Below are 22165 nucleotides of genomic sequence, written 5' to 3' on the forward strand. Positions count from 1 at the left end.
ATGGGAATTAATTCAACTAAAAAGCTTCTGCACAGCAAAAGAAACAATTGATAGAGTACATAACCTACAGAATGGGAAAAATATTTGCAAACCAAACTATGCATCCAACAAAGAGCTAATATCCAGATCCATAAGGAACTCAAACAAATTAATAAAAAAAAAAACATTAAAAAGTAGGCAAAGGACATAAACAGACATTTTCCAAAAGAAGACATACAAGCAGCCAACAAACAGGAAAAAATGCTCAATATCATTAATCATCAGAGAAATGCAAATTAAAACCACAATGAGATACCATCTCATACCATTCAGAATAGCTATTATTAAAAAGTCAAAAATAACAGATATTAGCGAGGCTGTGGAGAAAAGGGAACACTTATACACTGTTAGCGGGAATATAAATTAGTACAACCCCTATGGAAAACATTATCAAGATTTCTCAAAGAACAAAAATAGAACTACCATTTGATCCAGCAATCCCACTACTGGGTATTTACCCAAAGGAAAAGAAATCATTATATCAAAAAGACACCTGCATTTGTCTGTTTGTCACAGCACTACTCACGATTGCAAAGCCAAGGAATCAACCTAAGAGTCCATCAACGGTTAACTGGATAAAGAAAATGTGATATATATACATATCTGCATTCAATCTGATGCGTTGTTACACATCATCTAGCCTCTGGAAAACTCTACTGTACTTTCATGAGAGAATGAGAGTTTCTAAAAAGACAGCTAATATCTTAGTATTGCTAGAAAAAAGTTTTGCCCTTGCAGACTTCAAAGACCTACAAGAATTCTCACGTTTTGAGACCTGCTGGTCTAGCCTGTTCCTCTCATACTCCTCTCTCTCCACGTTTTTTTTTCCCCTCCAACCTAAATGCCTAATTTTCAGTCTCTTTATCCTTCACTGCCAGCTTCTCTCAGTCCTGTCTTTTTACTTGCTTCCGCCTTTCCCATTCTCACTCGTTTATGCATTTTCTAGTCCCCGTTTTTTCTTCTCTTCCTTCTCTTCTATGAACACAATATGCAGCTGAAGTACCATTCTGTTACTTATGTTGATTTTTTTAAAGAACACCAGGTGAATGTTTTCTATTTCTCTACCAAACCAACGACAGAAGTCCTATAAAAGGTTGAGTTAAAGTCTCATCAGAGCAGAAACTGTGGTTCAGTCACTTTAGTATCTCCTGTAGCACCCAGCACAGTGTGTAGTGCAGTGGCTATAGAATGCTGGAGAATACCTTGGGCTGAAAACGAACAGTGCTGAAATTGACTCATGCTCAGTACCCTGCTAAAGAGAGATGTTCAACAGGCCAGTGTATCCAAAAATTTAGCCTGGGTCCCCCATCAGTTAAATTTTAAAAAGTGTATGTGTGCACAGATGTGCATGTAGACATATAAAGTGAACATATATACACACACATATTCATATAATGCTAAATTAACATATTATGTATATTGAAATATAAACTTCCACTTGTACATATTGACTTCTATGCACACATTCATATATAAAATGGGTGTTTTTTGGTGGCAGTCCAAGGGATCATCTCTACCGCCCACTGGTGAACACACCCCACTTTGGAGACTATCACAACCTAGTGACCTCTCCAAGTCCTCACAGATAACTGCCAGGCTGGCATGTAGCCACCATTCCTCACTTCTCATAGAACCTCATGTAGATAAATAATAGGTTAAATGGAATGAATTTCAAGTCTTGTGGCTATCAGGACACCACAGGCTGGTCATGTTGGCCACAGTTTCAAAACTTAACTCTATCTATGGCACTGGCCCTTGTAGCTAGCTAGTCCACGAAAGAAAACTACAAAGCAAAATGCAGGCGGGAAATAAGTAGTGTTCTTCTAGCTCCAGGATGAGAAAGAACACACTAATTCCTATTCTTAGGGTTTCTTTGGGATGAGCAGCCAAGAGAAGAGCTTGGAGCCCCAGTGCTTGATGGGCTAATGGGAGCTAGCTCTGTTTTTTCCAAAAACATTAATATGTCCCTGCCAGTAGTAAAATGATCAGAAATCAGGCCAGGCATGGTGGCTCATGCCTGTAATCCCAACACTTTGGGAGGCCAAGGCAGGTGGATCACCTGAGGTTGGGAGTTCCAGACAAGCCTGGCCAACATGGTGAAACCCTGTTTCTACTAAAAATACCAAAAACTAGCCAGGCATAGTGGCACGTGCCTGTAGTCCCAGCTACTCAGGAGGCTGAGACAGGAGAATTGCTTGAATCTGGGAGGTGGAGGTTTCAGTGAGCCAAGATCGCAACACTGCACTCCAGCCTGGGTAAGCAAGCGAGGCTCTGTCTCAAAAAAAAAAAAAAAAAGAGAAGAAGAAGAAGAAGAAAAAGAAAAAAAGAAATCAGCCTCAGTCCATCCTAGACAGAGGGGTTGGGCAGGAACAGTAGGCTGAGAAGACAGGCCTGTGATGCTCTTGCTCAAAAGACCCCACAGGCTAACATCTTGGCTTGAAGATGAGTGGTGCTGACCCTCACATCTGCAGGTCAGAATCCCTCGTCCCCAGCCCCTGCACTGGCTGCCATGTCACCACAGAGCCTTGGGGTTGCTATATTGCCTGTGGCCTCATGGGTGTGAGCACCTAGCATGGCTGGTGGGTCACCTGCCCTTGGGAAACAGGCTTGTCCATTCAGGAGGTGTTTCTTCCTTCCCTGGCATTTTCTCAAGAAGCATCTTCCAGTCAATAAGAATGGCTCTCTTAAGAGACTCCTTGACCCTACAGTGCCATCCAGTCTGCTTCTATTGCACAGATTGTAGATGGGCTTCATCTTACACAGCAGAAGTCAATTCTCCCCTCTCCACTCTACTCTGTTCACTCCTGCCTGTGCTGTACATAGCAGCTTATTCAGCATTGTCTTGGTCACTGTGCATACTCTATAACACTAACATCTTAGGCTGGGCGCAGTGGCTCGTGCCTATAATCCCAGCACTTTGGGATGCTGAGGCGGATCACTTGAGGTCAGGAGTTCAAGACCAGCCTGGCCAACATGGTGAAACCCCATCTCTACTATAAATACAAAAATTAGCCAGGTAGTGGCAGGCGACTGTAGTCCCAGCTACTCAGGAGGTTGAGGCAGGAGAATAGCTGGAACCTGGAAGCATACGTTGCAGTGAGCCAAGATCACGCCACTGCACTCTAGCCTGGGCAACAGAGAGAGACCCTGTATCAAAAATAAATAAATACTAACACCTTACATTGGATCATACTTTAAAGCATGTTCACACTCATTATCTCATTTAATCATCCCAACATACATCAGAGTTTGTGAGCCAGCTGACAAACTAAAAAAAATCTTTGCTTAGTGAATCGCTGATGTAAATAAAATGGGAAACTAATCTTGCTTAAGAATACAGTTCATATGTACTAATTTTTTGTAAAATCAAGCACCTAGGTGTCTCTGCTTTGCTAAAAGACATTACACTAATGGGTGTTACTGTCTGCTCTTGTTAATAATAAAACTTGACTTCCCTAAAAGTAACCAGTAGTCAACATCACAAAGATATCAACTCTCCCAAAGTTAATTTATAAATTTTATTTTCAGCCCTGTCTGTAACTGCAAAACATAGAAAACTGAAATGTCCATTGACAGGAGACTGGTTAAAGAAATTATAGTGAAAGTATGATAAAAGTATAGATACTCCTAGGAGATCCCAGAGGGAAAGGGTAGCATGTAGTTTTTAACTAAAGGAGTATTCCTAGTCTGAGAATCACCCCATCCAGATCATTACAGTGTGGCTTGTGGTGGACCAGCATCTACCCGCTAGACACCATGGCAATAAGGGGCATGAAAATCACGTCCTCTTGAAACTAAATTTTGTTGAGAGCCTAAGGAGCACCTTATAATAACAATCCCAGATGAACATGACTGGAAATAGAACATAAATCATGTATGTATGGTGCACATATTTATAATTATTTGACTCCCATCCCTGAAATTTCAACTCAGCAAATGACAACACAGCCCCTGCAAACAGCAGGCATGTTTAACTTGCCTAAAATTTACCTGAGGCATTTGGGTTTGTTCCCTAACTAGTCTCTACCTGGAACAGCTCCACCACTGAAAAGCTCACATTCTGAGCATGACCTCCCACCCTCTTACTTCCCCCGTCCTTCCCACTGACCCCATTTCCAGCACCATTCAGACGTCCAGTCTTCAGATCCTACCAGCTTCTTCGGTTTGTTTCCACCTTCCTGGCCTCAAGTTTTTTTCTTCCTCAGCCAGTGACCCCCACAGTCATCACGAGAACTATTCTCTCTCTCTCTTCCCCTCTCCTTCTCTCTTTGTCTCTTTTTCTCTTGTACACACACATACACACACACACACCCCAACACAGCACCCACCCTGGCAGGCCTCTGAAGCTAGGATTTGTCTTTTCTGCCCCCCCTTAGCAATTGTGATTCAGGAGGTCTAAGGTGGGGTCAAGGCCTCTACAAGCTTAAGAAGCTTCTTAGGAGATGCTGATACGGATGAAAACATTGCCCCAGGATATCTAGTTTTCTGGTTAAACTATGTACTGGTACAAGGTTTGACATTCAAAATACTGGACAATTGTTGTGGAGCAACTGAAAAACCAATAAACAGCTTGTGAGGGTGACATTTGTTATAACCACTTGGCAAAACTCTCTGGCAGCTGACCACATGCACCGCCTGTGACAGCATCTCCTAGGTATCTACCCAGCGAAATGCATACACAAGTAGAGCCACATACCACAAAATGACGTTTCAGTCAATGATGAACCACATATACAACAGCGGTCCCATAAGATAATAATATTAATACCATATTTTTACCACACCCTTTCCATGTTTAGGTACACAAATACTTCCCATTGTGTTACAATTGCCTACAGTGTTCAGTACAATAACATGCTGTGCAGGTTTGTAGTCTAGGAGCAGTGGGCTATACCATAGAGCCTAAGTGTGTAGCAGACTGTACCATCTAGATTTGTGTAAATATAATCTGTGATGTTTGCAGAACAACAAAATCACCTAACGATGAACTTCTCAGAAGTATCTCTGTCGTTAAGCAACATATAACCCTACCCTAAAAGACAAATGCAAGAAAGGCAACTCATATAAGCCCAACCTGGAGACAGTCTAAACGTCTGTTGACAGTAAATGAATGAACCGTGAAATATTTGTGCCATTAAATACTATGTAGCCATGAAAATCGACTAACCTCTGTGACACACAATATGGGTGGATCTCACAAACACAGTGTGGAGCAAAAGAAGCCAAAGGGCAAGTGCCTTTTACCCCACTTATGTAACATTTAGTATGGTTGATGTAAGGACAGTAGTGAGCTTGGGGGACAGGGACGGAGTAGGGCTTGGGAGAAGGCATAAGAGGAGATGATTTGGGTGGGGTTAACACAGGTGTGTTCACTGTATGACAACTCATCAGGTTGTAGATTATGGTGGACACTTTTCTGCATATATGTAATATATCAATTTAAAAGTTTTCTATCTACAGGGCCCAGGGAGAGGGAAAAGTATTCAGCAACGCCCCTTCTGAGGCACAGCTGGAATAGATGCCAGGCATGCCTAATCTGTCCACGAGGCACTGGGCCAGCTGGACTGCAGCCCTGGGTGGCCACCTGATCCATATTGACAAGGGGGCATTTTCCCTGAGCGAGAGATTATCTACCCAACTTCCTACTGGATGCCTCCACCTGGAATTCCCACAAGGAACTCAAGGTAAACCAATCTCAAACTGAGCTCGATATCTAGGACTGCCCCGCCTGGAGGGTAACTGTCTGAGTTTAGGCTACCGTCACCCACACAAACTAGAAATCCAGGGCATGGGACATGGGGTGGGCTAGGAGGGGCATGTGGTCCCATTCACTTCTCCTTCATGCCTTAGGGCCAAGAGGTCCCATCAACTCCACCTGCGAAAACTGTCTGGTTCTCCCTGCCCATACTCCTACTCTCCAGACCCTCTTTCTCTCTCACCTGGGCTCTTATCTAGGTCTTCACCGGCCCCCTTGCCCCACTCGCTGACCCTCCAATCCACCTTCTGCACTGCACAGTAATCTTCTGACACCCCAACTCTGCAGCATGACCTACAAAAACACTCGTGGAGATGACTGTAAGCTTACCTCCTGCCTCTCTCACTCTCATACTTTATACCCCCAAAATAATAAACCACTAAGTGGCCCCCAATCAAGCCATGCTAGTTCACATAAACGCGCTTTCCATGTGCTAGAAAGGTCCTAAGCACTCCTTCAATTCAAATTTCCCTTTCCCTTTTGCAAGAATAACCTCTTGAAAAAAAACCAAACCCCATTTCCTTAGGCGTCTAGCATTCTAACACATCACTCTCTCTTTTACGAAGATTCTTGGCCCTCAGAGGTGTCATGCATGTACCCAACCTAGGGGTCCACCAGGACAACAGGCTTATAGATATGACACACTAATGGAAAAATAATCACACAAACACAATCGGCAGAAAACCCAGAGGCGAGGAAAAGCAAAGGCGGCCAGAAGCCCCAGGGAATGGACCCATGCAGTCTGAGTGACGGATGAAGAAAATTGCTTTCAGTCCTAGATTATACCATTCTGTATAAAAGCGTAACTGGTGGAGCCCATTGTGGCTAAGAGCATGGACTCTGGAGCCAGACTGCCAAGGTTTGATCTTGGCCCTGTTACTTACCACCAGGGACCACGAGCAAGATCCTTAGCCTTTCTGTGCCTCAGTTTCCTCATCTAAACTATGGGCTTTATGGGAATGAAATGAGTTAACACGTGGAAAGCACTGTATGACACACCGTAGCTGTATATAAATGATAGATGTTATGATGTTCATACGCTGAAGTCAAAAAAGAGCCAGAAAAACTCTATATACTGAAACAAAACAAAACAAAACAAAACAAAACCCTACCTCTATCCATCGATGAGGGTCTGCCACAGGCTCCACATTTCAACTCTAAACTTTTAAACCGTCTCTCCTCTTATCCCAGGACAACTAACTCAGGGATCCAGGTTCAGATCCTCCCAACACAGGTGCCTAAATTTCAGTCTCCTCAATTTCTTTTCATATAGAGCTTAAGCTGTGAAGTTTATGGAACTACGATATGGTTTCAGGAGAAATCCTCGAATGGTATTTTAGTTCTTCTCAGGTATCCTGTTTTCCCTTTTTTTTTTTTTTTTTGAGACGGAATCTTGTTCTGTCGCCCGGGCTAGAGTGCAGTGGCGCAATCTCGGCTCACTGCAAGCTCTGCCTCCCCGGTTCACGCCATTCTCCTGCCTCAGCCTCCTGAGTAGCTGGGACCACAGGCCTCCACCACCATGCCAGGCTCATTTTTTTGTATTTTTAGTGGAGATGTGGTTTCACTGTGTTAGCCAGGATGGTCTCGATCTCCTGACCTCGTGATCTGCCCGCCTCAGCCTCCCAAAGTGCTGGGATTACAGGCGTTAGCCACTGCGCCCAGCTTTTTTTTTTTTTTTTTTTTTTTTGAGACAAAGTCTCGCTCTGTCGCCCAGGCTGGAGTGCAGTGGGGCGATCTTGGCTCACTACAACCTCCACCCCCTAGGTTCAAGCAATTCTCCTGCTTCAGCCTCCGGAGTAGCTGGGGTTACAGGCGCCTGCCACTGTGCATGGCTAATTTTTGTATTTATAGTAGAGACGGGGTTTCACCATCTTGGCCAGGCTGGTCTCGAGCTCCTGACCTCGTGATCTGCCTGCCTCAGCCTCCCAAAGTGCTGGGATTACAGGCATGAACCACCGCACCTGGCCTGTTTTCCCCTTTTAAAGGTGACTAGAATACTGCTTCCTTATTCTAGAAATGACCAATGAGAAATGAGAGGTAATCAGGGTTCTCTACTTTAGGGGTCCCCAAGCCCCGGGCCGTAGACCAGACTGGTCCATGGCCTGTTAGAAACGGACCACACAGCAGGAGGTGAGCAGCGGCCAGCGAGCATTACCTCCTAAGCTCCACCTCCTTACAGATCAGCGGCAGCATTAGATTCTCATAGGAACGTGAACCCCATTGTGAACTGCACATGCGAGGGATCTAGGTTGAGTGCTCCTTGTGAGAATCTAATGCCTGATGATCTGAGGTGAAACAGTTTCATCCTGAAACCATCCTCCCGACCCCACCACAGGTCTGTGGAAAAAATGTCTTCCATGAAACCAGTCCCTGGTGCTAAAAAGGTTAGGGACCAGGTTTGTGGAAAAAATGTCTTCCACAAAATCAGTCCCTGGTGCTGAAAAGGTTGGGGACCACTGCTCTACTTAATACTTTCACTAGGCTCCCTTAAAGAGAGGACTAAATAATCATCACAATAACTTTCCTCTGTTTATAAAGAATAGAGACCAATTAGAACAAATATCTGAGAAAAATGGGGTACTGTGTTACAGTCACACTGTTTTCATCTTCTGCTATATAAGCAGTGGTTTGTTACCCTTTTCCCTCCTGTAAGCTGCTTTCACGAGTCAACCCTGACCACCAATATGGGAACTCAGGTAACGATAATAGCCATGACTTATTGAGAACTTACTGAATAATAAGACTTTTGCATACATTATGGTGGCCAGCTAAGAGCTGTCTCCTCAAACCCATTTGCCCCCTCTTCACCGTAGTGAGCTGTCACCATGGGTGAGCAGCTGCTCCAGGCACAGACAGGGAGCCCCATGCAGTGGATGGCAGAGCTGCCCCACCTGCCAGGGTCCCTGAATGGCCTCGTGGCACAGATCCTGCTGTGGGCAGTTACTGGAGAGGTATAAACTTCCATTTGAGGAATCTGTTTGATAGGGCACCTTAGTCAAACACCAACTAATATAATTACCTCAGCTAATCCCTAAAAAACACAGGGGAACTAAGGTGTTAGCACCACCTACCTCATTGAGTTACTGTAAGGATGAGAAACTGCATGCAGAGTCCTCATATACACATTTTCACTACTCCTATTTGAAAACATTTGTACTATTATTAGCCCCATTTTACAGATAAGAAAGTGGTAAATAAAATGCTCAAGACCATATAGTTAATGTGTGGTAGCGCCAGAATGGGAACTTAGACATCCAGCCTTAAAACTGATCTTTTAACCTCTGTGCTATTCTGCTTCCAGAAGGATGAAATGAGATCATACATAAAGAGCTTGGCCCAGCCAAGGAGCCGTCACCTAACCGTGCTCAGGAGTGCATCATGGTTGAGAGTGTGGGCTGTGGAGGTGATGGGCATCCAATGGCATCCAATTCTGCCCTGCTAAGTATTAGATTTGTGCTTAGGCAGAAACCTTGGTTTTCTCATCTGTGAGAAGAGGGTGATACTACCAACCTTATAAGGCTGTAGTGAAGATTAAAGGAAGTAACATGTACCAACGGCTTATGACCGAGCCAGGCACAAGGCAGCGTTCAATGATGCAAGCAGAGGAAGCAGGAAACAGCTGGGGCTTCCTGCCCCTTTCCTCTATCCTTTTTGCAGACACTGGGAATCAAAACAAAAACGCATGCAACCTTCCACCTTGAAGAACAGCACCACATCATCTCTTCGCTAAGCCTGATTCCCGTTTTCTGGATAGGAAACTGAGACACAAAGTATCTCCTGAATCATATCAGAGGTAAGTAGCAGGCCAGGATTGAGACGCAGCTCCAAATCTCCGGCCATCACGCTGCATGGCCCCTCACCCGGCTACCTCCCCTCTCAAAACACTCTAAGTCAGATAGAGGAGCTCTGTCCATGAGTGAAAGAACGAATGAATAATTTAAAAATTTTTAAATCAATTTGACAAATGAAAAGAGGGTGTACGAAGGTTAAACGTGGTTCCACCATGCGTTGGCTATGAGTCCTTGACCCCGCCAGCTTGTTTCCCAATTACTAAAATAAGGATTTGAACACCTCCTTTGCAGGGTCCCGGTGAATAGCAAATGAAGAACTATGTGTAAGCGCCAGGTACAGTGTACCTGGCACGTATTAGGTTTTAATAAACGGCAACCAACTCTGACTAACGGTTGTCCCTGGGGAATACCTGCCAGGCACAGAGGGAAGCCCCAAGGCAGCCGTCTAGGGAAGTGGCGGCGGATTAGAGAAACGGGCGGCCAGGCACAGGCAACCCCTACGCGTGAGATCTGGCCCCTCGAGGGGGGCCTCCAGCATCTGCTGCCGCGGAGAGCACGCGCCAGGTCGCTCCTGCCCGGCAGCAGGCGCACTCCGAGCGAGCCCAGCGCCTCTCCTCACCATGCCAGGTCCCGCTGCCAGAGGCGTAGAGGAGAAGCCCAGCTCGGGGCCGGCGTCTGGACGCCTGTGTCCCGACGGCGCGGGGGAAGGAGGGAGTGGAGATGTTTTCGGATCGCGAGCGCCGCGCGAGAACCCCGCCGCAACGGAAAGAAACAGACCCCTCGGCGCCGCCTCCCGCGTGGCGCGCCCCACCCCGCCCCCATACCTGCCGAAGTGCCCCACGTGGTCATAAATCCCCTCGAAGTGGCGGGACCCCATGGTGCGGCAGTGCACTGGGCGCCGAGTTAGCCGAGCTCCGGGGGCTGCGGGTAGCGCGCCCCGCCCCGCCCCGCCCCGCCCCGCCCGGAACCTCCCCGCCCGGCCTCCTGCGCTCCCCGCGCGTCCCAGTGCTCGGGACCAGCGCGAGGCTGTATTCTGTTTCTCCCTCCGTCGCTTGGCCTCTCGGTCCCCACAAGTATCTTCGGCTTTTTCCCGCCGCCTCGGCCTCCTCCCCGGCGCGCTGTGGTCCCGGCGCCCGCGGTCGCATGGTGCCCGCGCCCCTAGCCCCGCCGCTCTCCCACCCGCCCCGCCGCCCAGCCTGGCTCTTGGCACCGTGTCCGCGGGATCGCCACGCTCGAGGGAAGCCCCGACGCCTGGGAAAAGTTGTCACTGAGAGAGAGCCCAGGGTGGGAATGCAAAGGCTAGGCTCGGTCCGGGGTCCGCAAGAATATATGGCCTTCAGCATGACGCCCCTCGGAAACAGCTCTCAAACTTTAATGCCTAAGAATCTACTGCAGAACTTGGTTTAAAAGGTACATTTAAGGCCGGACGCACTTGCTCGCGCCCGTAATCCCAGCACTTTGGGAGGCTGAGGCGGGCGGATCACCTGAGGTCGAGAGTTCAAGACTAGCCTGACCAACATGGAGAAACCCCGTCTCTACTAAAAATACAAAATTAGCCGGGCGTGGTGGTACATGCCTGTAATCCCAGCTACTCCGGAGGCTGAGGCAGAAGAATCGCTTGAACCCCGGAGGGGGAGGTTGCAGTGAGCCAAGTTCGTGCCATTGCACTCCAGCCTGAGCAACAAGAGTGAAACTCCGTCTCAAAAAAAAAAAGTACAATTAGGCCGGCGCGGTGGCTCAGGCCTGTAATCCCAGTGCTTTGGGAGGCCAAGGCGGGAGGATTGCTGGAGCCAAGGAGTTTGAGACCAGCCCGGGCAACATATAGCGACGCCTTGTCTATACAAAAATAAAAAATAAATAAATGTACATTTATTTCAAGACTCCATCCCTGATGATTCAGGATGCCTAGGGAACAGGAATCTGATTTTTTTTTTTTTTTTTTTTTGAGACGGAGTCTCGCTCTGTCGCCCAGGTTAGAGTGCAGTGGTGCAATCTCGGCTCACTGCAAGCTCCACCTCCCGGGTTCACACCATTCTCATGCCTCAGCCTCCCAAGTAGCTGGGAGGTGCCCGCCACCACGTCCGGCTAATATTTTGTATTTTTAGTAGAGACGGGGTTTCACCGTGTTAGCCAGGATGGTCTCGATCTCCTGACCCCGTGATCCAACTGCCTTAGCCTGCCGAAATCTGATTTTTAATAAGCAGACCACGTCATTCCAAGCCACACTTTGGAGTGAGCAGGGGTTTGGCCCATAGCCAACCCAGGCAGGGGGTGACTTTCCTTCTGGAAGGTATCAGGTGAATGAACTTTAGGGAAGAAAGGTCAATGGCTGGTCCACAGCGCTGAAGCAGAAAAGCCAGTTTCCGACTATATCCACAGTGAGAGTTGCCTTCTCTAGTCAGCCTGGCAGTCACTGGCCCCACTGTTGGTGTGCTATTCCACTCTCTGAGGCCACTAAACCTTGAGCTCCTAGAGAACAGGGATGCGTTCTCTTCGTCACTTTGGTAGCCTCAGTTCCATAGCAAATGCCCTCTCTTTGAACTTCTCCACCTCATCCTTAAAATCTGAGCACACATATCGCTTTCTCAGAGAAGTCCAACAGTTTGAGGGCCAGGATAGAGCTCCACCAGAGCAGAACATCAAGAGTGGGTCTGATGGCTCCGAGAAGCGGCAGGATCTTGCAAGGCTGTGTTGAACATTTTATTTTGACCAAACGACAAAGGGAACTCCCTGTAGACAGTCTTAAAGCAGAAGAGTAACAGGAGCAAACTTGTACTTGAATGGTATTTGAAAGAGAGGAGAGTCTATTTCCCAAAGTGCTTCACTCCCCTACTTGTCACAGAGCCTACAATAACACCGTTAAAAATTGACTTATTTTTGTTATGCACAATCCTATCTAGACATTCTCTTCTGAAACATAAATACTCTTGGAAGGACTAATCCCTTAAGTAATAAACAACTTGGAGAGGGTTTTTAAATTACATAGTTTCCTGCTAACTAAAGAGACTTAAGAAAGCCTAAGTTCTTCAGGTGTGGTATGCTGGAGGGATACAAGGTGGGGGGAAGATGAGAGGGTAGTGAGGAGTAGTTATGTCAAGGGCTGAGCCTAGGAGGAAAGGTGGGGCCCATGGCAGCCAGTCAAGATGCCATATTGCTTCAAAGCACCAAAGGGAGAGTTACCTGGAAAAGATACGGAGAAACTGAACTTTGATATGAACACTATTCTTATTACACCAGATAGAAATGTCACAATATGGATAAAATGGACAAATTACTTGAAAAATACAATCTAACAACACTCAAGAAGAAATAGATAACCAAAATAGGCCTACATCTATTAAAGAAATTGAATATGCAATTAAAAACCTTCTGATATAGTTTGGATGTTTGTCCTCTCCAAATCTCATGTTGAAATGTAGTCCCCAATGTTGGAGGTGGGGCCTGGTGGGAGGGGTTTGTATCATAGATCCTTCATGAATGTCTTGGTGCCATCCTCCCCAGTAATGAGTGAATTCTCAGTTATGAGTTCACACAATATCTGGTTGTTTGAAAGAGTCTGGAACTTCCTCCTCCTTCTCTCTTGTTCCTTCTCTCACCATGTGACTCAGGCACCACTTCATCTTCTGCCATGACTGGAAGATTCCTGAGGCCCTCAACAGAAGCAGATGCTGGCACTATGCTTCATGTACAGCCTGCAGAACCATGAGCCAAATAAATCTCCTTTCTTTATAAATTATCCAGCCTCAGGTATTCCTTTATAGCAATGCAAATAGACTAACACATGTTTCCACAAAGAAAACCCCAGGGTTGGCCACGTGCAGTGGCTCATACCTGTAGTCCTAACACTTTAGGAGGCTGAGGCAGGAGGATCGCCTGAGCCAAGGAGTTTGAGACCAGCCTGGGCAAAATGGTGAAACCTCATCTCTATAAAAAATGCAAAACATTTGGCCAGGCATCATGGTGCACGCCTGTTATCCTAGCTACTTGGGAGGCTGAGGTGGGAGGATTACTTGAGCCTGGAAGGTCGAGGCTGCAGTGAGCCGTGATTGGGCCACTACACTCCAGCCTGGGTGACACAGCGAGACCCTGCCTCAAAGAAAAGAAAAAAGAAAAAGAAAAGAAAGAAAGCCCCAGAGTCAGACATTTAAGGTAGAAATAATATTGATTCTGCACAAACTGTTCAAGGAAGTTGAAGAGGAGTGAATACCTCCCAAATCACTGAATGGTCCAGCATTACTCTGATATCAAAACCAGGTAAAGACCTTACAAGGCAAGAAAACTATACACCAATATACCTATATGAACATAGATGCAATAATTCTCAACAAAACTTTAGCAAATTGGATGTCTCTTTATATTTAAAAGAACAGTACATCATGAGCACATGAGATTTATCACAAGAATGCAAGAGTGATTTAACATCTGAAAATCAAGCAATATAATTTGCCATACTAACAGACCATATGAAAAAACATGATTATCCCAGTCAATGCAAAAACACATTTGGGAGAAGCCAACACCTTTTCATAATAAAAACGCTGAACAAACTAAGAATAGAAGGGAATTATATCCATCTCATAAAGGGCATCTCCAAAACACAACCCATAGCTAACAGTATACTTCATGTGAAAGACTGTATGTTGTCTCCCTACGATTGGGAACTAGACAAAGATGTCTGTTCTCACTGCTTCTATTCAGCTTTGTATGGGGGGTTCTAACCAGAGCATTAGGTGGAAAAAAAGGCATTCAGATTGAAAAGGAAGAAATAAAACTGTATTTATTCACAGATGACATGGTCAAATATAGAGAAAATCTGATGGAATATATTTTTAATAGCTACTAGAATAAGTGATTTTAGCAAAGTTACAGGATATAAGATTAATATACAACAGTCTACTGTATTTCTATATACTAGTAAGGAACAATTAGAAATTGGAATTTTTTAAATACTGTTTTCTTCTTTTTTTTTTTTTGATATAGGGTCTTACTGTGTTGTCCAGGCCAGACTGCAGTAGAATGATCATAGCCCACTGCAGCCTCAACCTCCCAGGCTCAAGTGATCCTCCCACCTCAGCCTCCTGAGTATTTGTGACTTCAGGCACGCACCACCATGCCCAGCTAATTTTGTAAATTTTTATTTCTTTTTCTTTTTTCCCCCCTTTTGTAGAGAACATGGTCTCACTATATTGCCCAGGCAGGTCTCAAACTCCTGGGTTTAAGCTATACCCCTACCTTTGCTTCCCTAAATGATAGGATTACAGGCATGATCCACTGTGCCTGGCTATTTTTATTTCTTTTGTAGAGTGGAGGTCTCACTATGTTTCCTAGGCTGATCTTGAACTCCTAGGCTCAAGCAATCCTCCTATCTCAGCCTCCCAAAGCCATGCTGGGATTACAGGCATGAGCCACCAGGCCCAGCCTAAAATACCATTTTCAATAACACTAAAAATATACTTAGGGATAAATCTGACAAAAATGTGCAAGATCTGTACACTGAAAACTAGGTATGAACATGTATTGTGCAACTTGCTCTTTCCCTTGAACATCTGTTTGTGAAATTCATCCATATTGATACATGCAGCTCTAATCCATTCTTTTTCATTGCTACATAGTATTCCATTGTCCCAATAAACCACAATTTACTTAACCATTTTCTTATTGATGGACAGGCAGGTTATAGCCAAAATTTTACTACAGCAACATTGCTATAAACTGTCCCTCTGTACATATTTGTGAGTTTTTCTAAGGTATATCTCCAGGAGTTGCTGTGTTGTATGTATACCCTGTAACACAACAACTCCTGGAAAACTGCTTAGAAAAACTTAAAATATTAAATATTGCCAAATTGCTTTCTAAAGTGATTATAACAATTTACCTTCCAATCAAGACAGTATAAAAGTTCTAATGTCCCCACATCTTTGCCAATACTTGGATCATCAGACTCTTAAAGATTAGTCCATTAAAGAGATGTAAAATAGTATTATATTGGTGTTTTAATTTGCATTTCCGTAATTAGTAGTGAGGTTTTACATCTTTTCATATGTTCATTGATCATTTGAGTTTTCTCTTCTGATAATTGTTTATTCATATTTTTTGCACATTTTTCTATTAAGTTATTTTTATTTATATTGATTTGTAAGTGTTCTTTGCAGAATCTGGATACCTATCTTTTGTCAGTTAAGTGTTATGAGTAATTGTATTTTCAATCTCTTTAATGTGTCTTTTGACAATCAAAAGTTTTTTAAATTTTAATGGTGCCAAATTCATAAATGTTTTCCTTTAAGGTTTGTGATTTTGTGTCTTATTTTAAAACTTTTTTCATTACCATGAGGCCACAAAAATATTCCCTTCTATTTTCTTCTAAAAGTCTGTATTAGTCCCTTTTCACGTTGCTATAAAGAAATACCTGAGATGGGGCAATTTACAAAGAAAAGAATTTTAATTGGCTCACTGTTCTGTAGGCTCTACAGGAAGCATGGTGCTGGCATCTGCTCAGCTTCTGGGGAGGCCTCAGGAAACTTATAATCATAGCAGAGGGCAAAGGGCAAGCAGGCACGTCACATGGCCAGAGTGAAGCAAGAGGTAAAGAGGTGCTACACACTTTTACATGCCCAGATCTCACAGTAACTCACTCACTATCATGGAGAACAGCACCAAGAGGTTGGTGCTAAACTATTCATGAGAAATCCCCTTCCATGATCAGTCATCTCCCACCAGCCCTCACCTCCAACATTGGGGATTACAATTCGACGTGAGATTTGGGCAAGGACACAGATCCAAACCATATCATCTTAAATCCACTGGAACAGACTGATTTGTTTGAGGTAGAGATCCAGTTTTGTTTTTTTCTCATATAGATGACAAATTGTACCAGCCCCATTTATTGACTACTCCATCCTTTTCCTGCATTACTATCTCTGCTGTCTATAAGGTTTCTATTTATGTGTGGGTTTATTCTGGGATCTCTAACTCTGTTCCATTGGTCTATTTATTTACCCCTGTGCCCATTTGTCTTTATTATTATAGCTTTATACAATTTGCTCCAATCAGTCTTTCACCCTTCCTACTCCAAAATAGTTCTTATCAAAGTCACCAAGATCTGTATGTTGCCAATTTTGTTAATTCTTAATATTTATTTTACTCAATCTCCACTGTCAAATAATAATTATTTCAAAAAGTGAAATCATGGCTCACGTACAAATATAAAATGAACACATGTAAATGATTTTATTTTACTCACTAATGAGGGAACCGGTAAGATGTTACAACCAGTTTAAAGAAGTTAATGAATCTCACATACAAAAGCAATAAGGAATGCTATTCTAAATTTACAAATACAGTCGCACATTGCAAAACAACGTTTTGGTCAACAATGGACCCCATATATGTTGGTATTCCCATAGGGTATAATGGAGCTGAAAAATTCCTGTTGCCTTGTAACATCATAGCTGTCCTAACATCATAGCGCAATGCATTACGCAATGTATTTGTGGTGATGCTGGTGTAAACAAATCTACCGTACTGCCAGTTGTATAAACGCATAGCACATACAATTATGTACAGTGCATAGGACTTGATAATGATCATAAGCAACTGTATTACTAGTTTACGTATTTACTATACTGTACATTCATCATTATTTTAGAGTGTACTCATTGTACTTATAAAAAAAGTTAGCTGTTGGCTGGGCTTGGTGGCTCACGCCTGTAATCCCAACAATTTGGGAGGCCGAGGCGGGCATATCACCTGAGGTTGGGAGTTTGAGACTAGCCTGTCCAACATGGAGAAACCCCTTCTCTACAAAAAATACAAAATTAGCCAGGCGTGGTGGCAGGTGCCTGTAATCCCAGCTACTCGGGAGGCTAAGGCAGAAGAATCACTTGAACCCGGGAGGCAGAGGTTGCAGTGAGCCAAGATCACGCATTGCACTCCAGCCTGGGCAACAAAAGTGAAATTCCGTCTCAAAAGAAAAAAAAAAGTTAGCTGTAAAACAGCCTAAGACAAGTCCTTCAGGAGGTGCTCCAGAAGATGGCATTGTTGTCATAGGAGATGACAGCCCCAAGGATATTATTGCCTTTGAAGACCTTCCAGTGGGACAAGGAGTAGAGGTGGAAGGCAGTGATATTGATAATCCTTACCCTGTGTGGCCTAGGCTAATGTATGTGTTTCTGTCTTCGTTTTTAACGAAAAAGTTTAAAAAATAAAAAAAAAAATTTAACTAAAAAAGTTCATAGAATAAGGATATAAAGAAAAAATATTTTTGTACAGCTGTACAATGTGTTTGTGTATTAAGCTAAATATTATTAGAAAACAGTCAACAAGATTGTTAAAATTTAAAAGTTCATAGGATAAAAATGTTACAGTAATCTAAGGTTAATTTGCTATTAAAGAAAGAAAAACACGTTAAATATATTTAGTGTAGCCTAGGTGTACAGTGTTTATAAAATCTACCATCAGGTACAATAATGTCCTAAGCCTTCACATTTACTATCTGTCACTCACTGGCTCCCCCAGGGCAACTTCCAGTCCTGTAAGCTCCATTCGTAGTAAGTGCACTACACACATGTAGCATTTCAAATCTTTTTTACTGTATTTCTACTGTGCCTTTTTAATATTTAGATATGTTTAGATGCAGCAATATTCACCACTGTGTTCTAATTGCCTACAGTATTCAGTTCAGTAACATGCTGTTCAGGTTTGTAGCCTCGAAGCAATAGGCTCTACCCTACAGCCTGGTGTGTAGTGGGCTATACCATCTAGGTTTGTGTAAGCACACTGTATGATGTTTGTACAATGACAAAATTGCCTAACAATACCGCATTTCTTAGAACATATCCTTGTGGTCAAGCATCACATGATTATAGATGCAAAACTGGTTTATTCACAGGGTAATTGCATTCTACCAATTCCACCAGTGCAATTAATTGCATTGAACTGGACATAATTTGTTTTCATAGACAAGAATCATTTGCATTATTGTCAGTTTTCTACAACTTAAAAAGTTGTAAAATAGCTCAAAAGCAATGAAAAATAAATATAACCCTGAAGGGTATACTAGACAGAATACTCAATTTTTTTGTCCATTTCAGTGTATTTCACAACATTTATTGGCACCATAATATTGGTTTGTCCTTCTTGAAACATCTTCCATCTCCCATACCACCCCAATCTCTTAATTTGCCTGTTCCCTTGCTGATTGCTATATCTCATTCTCTTAGATCCCTCTCCTCTTCCCAATTTCTAAGTGTTGGGTGCCCCAAGGCTCTGAGTTCTTCTCTTTTCTTTATACAGTCTACCTAGGTAATACCACCTTGTCTAAGAGTTGGCGAACTATAGCCTATGGGCCAAATCTGATCCACTATCTGCTTTCTAAAATCAAGTTTTATTGGAACATGGTCATGATCATTCATTCACATATTGTCTATGGCTGCTTTCATATTATAATGGCAGAGTTGAGTGGTTGGGACAATGCCTAAAACACTTACCATCTGGTTCTTTACAGACAATCTTAATGGCTTTCAAAATACACACTGATAATCCCCAGATTTACATGTTCAACCTGACCTCATCCCAGCACTCTAGACTTGTTAACACCTCCACCTTCTCCACATCTCCACCACACATCCCAAAGCCACATTTCACCATGGCCACCCTCACTCCTGTTCCTCTCCAGCACTTCCCATCTCGGTAAATGACACCCCTGTCCCTGAGTTGCTCAGGCCAAATCCCTTGGTGTCTTTTACTACTCCTCTTTTGCTTTCACACTCCATATCCTTTTCCATTAGAAAATTTTCGTTGCTCTTCCTTTATAATAGACCCTGATTCTGTTATACTCTGTCTCTCCCAGCTGCTCTCCTTGCTTCCTCCCTCACCCCACATAGCAGGAAAGTGCTCATCAGAAATAGAATCCAGATCAAGTCCCTCCCTTGCTCAGCTGCTTCCTATCATGCTCAGAACAAAATGCAAAGTCCGGCCACAGCTCTGGCTGCTTCTTTGACGCACCTCCCTACCACTCTTTCTCAACTCCTGCTCCACTCCAGCCACCCTGGCATCCTTGCTCATCCTCAAAGATAGCAAACACAATAAACACCCACCTCCCTTGTCTCTGGATTTTACATGTGCTATTCCTCTGCCTGAAACTTCTGGTCCTGGAGAGCCACGTGGCTCATTTCCTCACTTCAGTCAGGTCACTGTTCTCTGCTCCTCCTAAAATATCAGTCCTCATCACTTTCTAGCCCCTTACCATGCTACCTTGTTTTGTTTTTCTTCAACCTAATTATATATATGTAATACATTCATATATAATACATATATAATATGTGCATTCTGATATCATTACTCTCAAATATGAGCTCCACGAGAGCAAGCATTTTGACATATAATAGGTGCTCAATAAATACATGTTGAATAAATGAATGAATGGACATAGTCCAAGCATAGGGAATAATAAAACAAAATGTAAGCAATTTCCTAAAAGCAGTTTCTCCACACATGAATGGAAGAAGACTGGGGGCCTGGTTCTAACCCCACCCAACACTCAGGCAAGCCTTTCGGCTTCCTAAAAGGGAGCCTATCAACAACACACTTGCCCTTTAGAAATACAATAAAGTCATCTTAACACAATACAGGGTGGATATATTTCTGCCAGTGAGTGGAAGGGAGGTGGGAAGAGAGGGAGGGGAGAAAGCAGGGGCCTGAGAGAAAACTATGTATGTGCATTCTTCTAAATCTAGAAGGTGTAGTTGTTCAGTTGGGTGACTTAGAGTCCCTGGCACGTGAGTAAATGTTCTGATGTCCTGTGGTCCAAGGGGCCTCCAGGCCCAACCCTCATCTCAGCCTGGCCTTTCTATTCAAAGTGTCCCTGGAACCACATCTAGGTCCATACAAGGTATCCAGAAAGTAGAAATAGGACAGACAACAAACACCATAATTGAGTTAATTGATGGGCAAAGAGTGACCCAGAGCCATACTTATAAAATGACAAGTATGCATCCGATTATAAGGTTAGCTATAAATGGACCGGAAGCATCCAGAGCTAAGAAATCATCAACAAAGCGGGAAGGGGAGTTTGTGTGGTGGGGGAGGGGGACGATGGCAGCTCACTGAGTTCTTGCAGTAAGAGTCTTGCAGCCATTCTCATAGGCTCTGCCCCACCCTGTCCTCCCCTTGGCCCAGGGAGCCTGCTCCAGCTACCAAGCCGAAGTCCTTCCTCAGGAGAGCCCAGTCAGAGCCTGCCTGGGGAAATTCCAGAGTCAAGTTTGTCTCAGCACCCTCTCACTTCACTTCCCACACTTCTCTCCAATTCCAGACACCCCATCACCTCTGTCCCACCATGCACCAGGCTGGGGCTGGTTTCTAATTGCCACCCTCACCCGTACCTAGCACTCACTGTGTTCTACCCATCTGAAGCCTCCTGGTTCCAAATTACCTCCTCTCCATCTCTCAAAGTCCTGCTTTCCGGGGCCTGTGAATCTAGATGGAATTTAGGCTAACACTGGATTCTCTGTCAAAAAATTACCTTGGCTCCCCCACTGCCTTTGAATGTTGATGTCCCCTGCATTTCTTTTTTTCTTTTTTTTTTTTTTTTTTTTTGAGATGGAGTCTCACCCTGTCACCTAGGCTGGAGTGCAATGGCGCGATCTTGGCTCACTGCAACCTCTGCCTCCTGGGTTCAAGCAATTCTCCTGCCTCAGCCTCCCAAGTAGCTGGGATTACAGGCACATGCCACCACACTCAGCTAATTTTTTTTGTATATTTAGTAGAGACGGGATTTAATCACGCTGGCCAGGCTGGTCCCGAACTCCTGACCTCATGATCTGCCCACCTCAGCCTCCCAAAGTGCTAGGATTACAGGCGTGACCCACCACACCCGGCCGTCCCCTGCATTTCTTATCCCTGGCTCTTCTTCCCCTATTTCCTCTCTCTCTCTTTTCGTAAAATTAGAGACAGGGTCTCACTATGTTGCCCAGGCTGGACTCAAACTCGTGGGCTCAAGTGATCCTCCTGCCTCAGTCTTCTAAGTAGTTGGAACTACAGGTGCTTGTGCCACCATGGCTGGCTCCCGCTTCTGATTGAGCAGATTCTCCAAGTCCAGATCCCAGAAAATACCACCCAAACTGTAACAACCTAATGGGTTCGTCTTGCCCACTGTCCAGAAAAGCTAATGCACTAAGAACATCAGGTGTTGCAGCAAATAAACAGTTTAATCAGCTGGGCATGGTGGCTCACACCTGTAATCTCAGCACTTTGGGAGACCAAGGCAGGAGGATCACTTGAGCCTGGGAGTTTGAGACCAGCCTGGGCAGCATAGTGAGACCTCATCTCTACAAAAAATAAAATTGTCAGAGGTGTTTGAACCAGAGCAACTCCATTTTGAATAGGAGCTGAGCAAAATAAGGCTGAGACCTGCTGAGCTGCATTCCCAGCTGGTTAGGCATTCTAATTTACAGGATGAGATAGGAGGTTGGCACAAGATACAGGTCATAAAGACCTTGCTGATAAAACAGATTGCAATAAAGAAGCCAGCTAAAACCCACCAAAACCAAGATGGCCATGAGCGTAGCCTCTGGTTATCCTCACT

General features: G+C 44.2%; 1 protein-coding gene across 1 annotated transcript in view; it reads right to left on the reverse strand.

Moving 5' to 3' along the window:
* SLC22A16 (solute carrier family 22 member 16) overlaps positions 1 to 10557 on the reverse strand; it is a 52283-nt gene extending 41726 nt beyond the window's left edge. The window contains exon 1 of the mRNA XM_024248703.3: positions 10410 to 10557. Within this exon, the coding sequence (XP_024104471.3) occupies positions 10410 to 10462 (53 nt within the window). The 5' untranslated portion in view covers positions 10463 to 10557. The remainder of the gene's footprint in view (positions 1 to 10409) is intronic.
* Positions 10558 to 22165: the final 11608 nt, after the last annotated feature.

The sequence above is a fragment of the Pongo abelii genome, chromosome 5, assembly GCF_028885655.2.
Source record: "Pongo abelii isolate AG06213 chromosome 5, NHGRI_mPonAbe1-v2.0_pri, whole genome shotgun sequence".
Lineage (NCBI taxonomy): Eukaryota > Metazoa > Chordata > Mammalia > Primates > Hominidae > Pongo > Pongo abelii.